This window comes from Mastigoproctus giganteus, chromosome 1 (genome assembly GCF_048544385.1).
Source record: "Mastigoproctus giganteus isolate SK-2022 chromosome 1, ASM4854438v1, whole genome shotgun sequence".
Lineage (NCBI taxonomy): Eukaryota > Metazoa > Arthropoda > Arachnida > Uropygi > Thelyphonidae > Mastigoproctus > Mastigoproctus giganteus.
The window spans coordinates 241,454,636-241,461,274 of record NC_143575.1 but is presented as its reverse complement, the minus strand read 5'-3'; the positions used below and the strand labels follow the sequence as shown (position 1 = coordinate 241,461,274).

The window sequence follows — 6,639 nt, the reverse complement described above, 5'->3', positions numbered from 1 at the left end:
ATTGGGATGTATAAGGCTGGTAGCCAGACAGTGAGGTATTATGCATGTGTGTGTGTTCCAGTCAGCATCTGGAAATCTTGCCAACATTGCAATCTAAATAACTTCAATCCTGGTATGATAAATGGAGCCAGATATGACACTAAGTGTCACAGATTCTGCCACGTTGTGTGAGAGTGTGTATATAAGTGCCTAGGGAATGGTCCAATGGTCGGAAATCATCCAGGCAACAAAATTTCTCAGGCCGGAGATAGCTTATTGATGTGAGAGGCCAACGGAAGATGAAAAGAAGTGCAAGAAGGTCCATATGTTAGACCACAATCAGTTAAATGGTAGAAAAGTACCATAGTGGCACGTGTGTAATGGTGTATAGCAGCAGACAATCTCACTAGGTTCCACTTCAACTAAAAACAAGTAGCCATGGGTAAAGTGGGCATAGTAATATTTAAGAAAAAAAGGTTGCCGCCTGGTCTGATGAATCCCAGCTACAGTTATTCCATGCTAAGAGCAACATGAATTGATAGATCCATTGTGCCAGGTGTCAACACTGTAAGCTAGTGGTGGGTGTGAGGAGTGTTTTTGTGGCACATGGAAGTTCCTGAAGACCAGCTGATCAATGTATAAATTCTTTGATACATTATTGCATTTCCTCATTCCCAGTTCATCCATTTGGTAGCAGTTATGTCTAACTGCACAATCCACCATGTCACAAGGCATGGACTATTACTATATTTAATACTATTCCTTTCCTTATACTACGTGAAATTAATAATATAATTTATTACGCTATTTGCTTAAACTACTATACATTAAGGTGATGTTTCAGGTGTCTTACTGATACCCATCATCAGACTATTCTGCGGACAGACACCTCTTGCTGATGCTTCCAGAAACTTGATGTGCATACTTTCTTTCTGGAAGCATTGACAAGAGGAGTCTGTTGGCATGGTCTGATGATGGGCATCGGTAAGAAACCTGAAATGTCACCTTAATGTATAGTAGTTTAGGTGAATAGCTTAATAAAGTATATTATTAATTTCATGTGGTATTAAATATGGTAATAATCTTAATGGAAAAAAACCACGTAACATTTTTCCCTAACTATATTAGATCAAGGCATGGACTGTTCAGGAATTGTTCCACAAGCATGAGGGTGACTATTATATTTGTTTTGAGTATGGTAAAGTCATCGTTAGGCTTCTGGAACCAAACCAAATTGGGCATCTGTGGGATGAGGTGGAACAAGTTGTTCATGGCAGTTACCCACTGCCATTTAATTTAAGACAACTGAAGGATGCAACAAACTGCAGGCCAGCACCTGTGTGGAATGCTTTTGTTACTTAGCGGAATCAATACCCCAACTATAACTTGAGACTGTTCTGAAGGCTGAAGAACTTCTACTTGCAATTGGGGTAGTATACCACCCTAATAAAGAGTAGAAAATAAAATGGCCACCCAGTATATAAGTTTCTTCAGGAAATTTGCATTAAAAGCCTGTTCATAGCAAAGATCCAATATTCTGCATTTTAAAACTCAAAACATGCTTACATTCCACATTATTGTGAGAAATAATGAGGACAGGCAAAGAGCTTTAGTTATTCTACCATACTTCAAAATTACAATTGCTTTACAAACACTGGCTCAAGTATTATCCATTAGAACAGTTGCAAATTGCCTCCAAACTTTATGAATGAAATGGAAGAATTTTTTCATTCTAGGGTAGATTTCTAACACCTCACAGATTTAGAGAAACATTACTCGCTGAAAATAAATCAACTGTCAAGTAAACTGCATGTTTCCAATATCTTCTTTAAGAGCTAGTAATCAGGAGAATTACCCTGAAACATTTTAAAAACTAGATGAAAGACACCATTCATTTGTCTATAAAAATATACAAGGGCACAAAAAAAAAAAAATAATAAATAAATAAAATAAAGATGCTGACAATGAAACCACACATCCACAACCATGTGTCACTCAATAGCTTTGAAGCTCAATATCAATAAATTTGGAAGGTATGTATTTGAAAAATATATATTGCAAGCTGAACTGAAATTACAAATTAGAGTAAACTTTTCATAAAACTACAGATCTTTCTGAAATTGAAATTTTCCAGGAAAAATGGAAAGTTAGTAGATACATGTATCTAACCTTGTGTGTATGTCCATCCAACCTTTTATATGAACTCTGGAATCTATTTATATAAAAACTCTATGTGCTTGTAATATTTTTCCATTTCAAGATAATATTGAAAAAGCAATATATATAAGGAACAATAAATTTTTATTCTTTTTCATAAGACTGTTTTTAAATATAAATACCACAATGAATAGGTGTTGTAATATAAATAAATAAAAAAGCAATAAATACATCGAGTACTGCAAACTGAGTCTTGATTAAAAATTCTGATTTAAAATATTTCTAAAAATTTCAGTTCATATTTTTAAATTACAGTATATAATTTAATTTCATAAGCTATAAAAAATCTAAAATATTTGTTTAATTAAAAAATCAAATTATATATTAAAAAAACTGCAAGTTTGTGGTGAATGGTAATATTTGTTAACTACAACTTAAATGTCAGTTCTATTTCAGGAACTTCACTTTCATGTTTCTTATACACCAAATTAATATACTCATTAACAAAAGTAGTATGTGATATCTATTATTACAGTTACTAATGAAATTTTTCATCATAATGCTATAAGCTAAGTTGAAGAGCCTTTCATCATGTCATGAAGTAAATAAAGATATTGTTTTACCTGTCCTGTTTTAATAATTTCCGCTGCAGGCAGAAAAGAGATGGAAAGGACAAAATTAAAATTACAAAATTTAAGTTGAGATATTAATTTACATTTTACATGAAAACATAATTATAAATTTTTGACTATAGAAGTCTAGCTGTTTTTATGGTTTTTACACTTCTGTTTTTTCCAGGATATTTAAAAATGGAAAAATTTTATGTTAAATGCAGAAAATTATAGCACATTTTTAATTATGAAGGTATAACATGTACTTCAGCACTTATGTATGAATGCTTCAAAAGGTTAGAGATGTCTAACAGTTGCTGTTGGCTAAGGCCCTCTGTATTTAACACGGCAACTGAGTTAAATACAAAGAGACAAGTGTGTCTTTTGTTGCCATTACATGTATTCAGGACTGGTCACACAAAAGATCTAAGTTTTATAACAGGCACCTGGACATCTGAATTATGCTTTCTCTCACTACAGCTAGAGATTAAAACATCCCAGCATGCACTTATACCTATACTTATACTTATGGAGCATAAGATGCAGGGGAATATTAAGTAACATTCTCCAGGAAATAAAAAAAAGAAAAAAAAAAAAAAGTGAGTTTATGGACTGGAAAATATGGTATTTTCTTTCACCTTGTTGAAACAAAAAGAAATAGACCTGGTATTCATAAAGGAGAAAACAGCAACTTACAGCAATGAACTGAATATAGAAAATTCACACTGAACTGTCAAAGTTTATACAGGCACGAGCATTTCAGTCAAGATGAAATTACTGCATAATTTCTTCTTGTAATAAGTTGTTCAAAAATTGATACAAGGATTAGGCTTACCTTTTTTCCAAGCTAATTACTTTGAAAATACAGTGGTCTAACAATCCTTTCTTGCATAAACAGTAGTGCAATAAAAGATAATATTTAATTTAATAGAAAGAATAGGATGCCATCATCATCCAAACTAGTTATACTCAGCATATGCAGGTCATTGAGATAGTACAAAGTGTTCCTTTAGCTATCAACCTTCTTTCCATTAACTATTTCCCATCATGCTATCACATTTCATTTAATAGAAAAGGAAATAATAAAAAAAAAAAAAAAAAATACCAAAGCAACCTTTATGGGGAAATGCAGAGTCAGTAGTATAGACAACCATATGTGAGAGAGAGATCACCACAGTAGAATGAAATAAATCTAAATTTCTGTGTCCGATATAACATCTAAAAGTATTGAGATGAAATTTTAAGAATAAAATCACAAACGACATTTGTAGAATTTTTTATTAAATTTATTTGCATGATATAATAATTAACATTTATTTTTCCTAAAAAAAAAAAAAAAAAAAAAGCAAACCCTTATTGTAGTCTCAGATGTATAAAAAATGTGTGTGTGTATATTTTTTTTTTTTTAAAGAAAGGAAATACATTTACTTGGTCTATATAAAATTCAATTTACAAAAATTTGAATTATGAGATTCACATGTTTAATGGCATGCATATTTCATTTCATGATTTAAATTTTATGATATCATGAAGTAAACAATTTCTTGCTATTTCATTAAGATGCCATATGATTATGATATAAAATTAATTCTAACAATAAAAGTTGATTATCACACATTAAAAACTCATAACTAAGTCAAATTTTTTGAAATTTTCTTCCATTAGCTCTCCTTCTATACACTGAATCCATTTCTTTTGCAGCCCTCAAGAACACATCCCATACTTTGGGAAATAGTTATTTCCAAAAATTATAATTTGAAACAAACTGAACATAAAATATTATATAGAGGGTTAACATTTTTAAATTGGTGTTTTTGTTTTTTAAAAATTATTTATTACAACTGGTGTTAAAAGCACATGTACAAATGACGAAATACATTTCAACCTCCAATTAAACACAGTTTAATAACCATAGTTATATAAAAATGTTTCAGTTGCTTTCATAAAAGTAGCAACAAGATGACTTGAAAAGTACATCATATATACAAAGTATTAACAGCTCTCAACAACCAGACCAGCACCTGAGCATCAAAATGTCTAATGGTTATAGAAGCAGTTGTTTCAAGAGGATGTATCCAGCAATCAAATGGGACAACAAAGTAACAGGAAAAATTTTTAATCATTTAATGTGTGCGCGCAACAAACTATGCTCATCAGTATGTGTTTTTTTAAGCATGTAAAATCCCCCCAATAAATTACATTAAATTCATTAGTAATAATTCCTAAATATCAAAACTATTAGTGCTCCCGAATTGTACGCAAATATGGTTCCAATCTGACAACAGATTCTGTAATACCTGACTGTGTTTGGCTTTAAATCCATACTCTCCTTCTATAATTACTCTATCTTAATTTATCGATAGTGCCGAAAGCAGTACCTCTCAAACTCTTATCAATTCTTTCTGAAGATATTACTAATTCTAAGCTTTTTATATGCAGCTTGTAATGTAATTTTTCAATATGTATTACAAACATACAGTAACATCTACAACAGATACAAAAAAAAAAAAAAAAAAAAGATTAAGCTGCAAGGTTCACTTTCAATCAGCTTTAAAGTAAGATAAGGTAAGACAAGTGAAATAAATTTAGAAATAATGCTCACATGAACAACAAGCAATTACACTGGTGAATAGTGTAATAGAAACAACATCAAATAAATAAGTATATCTACCTGAATGTTGTTTAAAGCAGCATGCATACTAGTTTGTATGCATAAAACTTTGCATACTAGTGTTCTGTGATAAGCAGAATACTCTTATATTCAAAGATAGCTTTATGTATTGTCCAGCATGAAATTGTGTTTCAATTATATGCATAGGAATAATAACAGAAAGGAATTTTCAGAAATTTTATTTGCTAATATAATCATAATTTAAAAGCTAAGTACGTTTTTTAAGTTCGTTTGTATACTACTATACATTACATAACTACCATAAACCTGACTACAGTAACTTTATGATGGAATCAATTTGAAGTTTTTTGTATAAATAATGATGATGCATTAGAAAAAAAGAAAAAAAAAAATCACAAAAGCAATGAAAAATGATATATAGAAAATAACTTGAAAGAGAGAGAGAGAGAGAGAGAGAGAGAGAGAGAGAGAGAGAGAGAGAGAGAGAGAGAGATGTCGAAACTAACACTTAAAATTATTAGTATTACCAAATAAAGAATTTATACAATACAGTACAGTCTCAATTATCAGAGGTAAATTGATCCAAGGGTCTAACAGATAAATAAATATTCAGTTAATACAGAATGTTCCATTAATGTCAGTTACAAAAAATTTACAGTAAATGAAAAAGTTAGCAAATATTATGCATTTACTAAATCATAAAATCATACGATAAAAATACAAAAATTATGGACTTTAGGTTTTACATTTTACAAAATGTTATTTATTCATTGTAAGATTATTAGTAAATGAATGTTATGCAATCTTATTGAAGATTGAAAACATTCTCTTACCTGAGATTGATAACTACATATAATAAATGAAGTGGATTCTTGGAACAAGTATTTCTTTCAATATACTATTTTCTTATGTATCTATGAGATTCACTCTACCCTTGATATCTTTAACTTGCACAATGCAGAACCTTAGATAATCAAGACAAACTGATCTACTGTATATAAGAAAATAATAAAATAAAATAAAAATAAAATAAAAAAAGTTCATGCATCAAAAGCTAAAAAGTCATTTCTCCCTTAACCCATCTGCAGGCATATTTAGTTTAGTAACATGGGTATATTCTGTTTACCTTAACAGTGGTAGGCCAGTCAAACTCTGTCACCCAGAGGACCCTTCAAATTAAAAATAACCAAAGGACACTCCAAAGAGTGATTTACAACAGACCAAATAGAATGTTTTTAATCTCATGGGACCCTAGCTGAT

At 30.5% G+C, this 6,639-nt stretch overlaps 1 protein-coding gene across 1 annotated transcript in view; it reads right to left on the bottom strand.

Annotated features, from left to right (window-relative positions):
- Window positions 1-2,705: 2,705 nt before the first annotated feature.
- Nt5c (5' nucleotidase C) overlaps window positions 2,706-6,639 on the bottom strand; it is a 167,190-nt gene continuing 163,256 nt past the window's right edge. Inside the window, exon 15 of the mRNA XM_090369349.1 lies at window positions 2,706-2,782. Coding sequence (XP_090225475.1) covers window positions 2,706-2,782 — 77 coding nt within the window. The remainder of the gene's footprint in view (window positions 2,783-6,639) is intronic.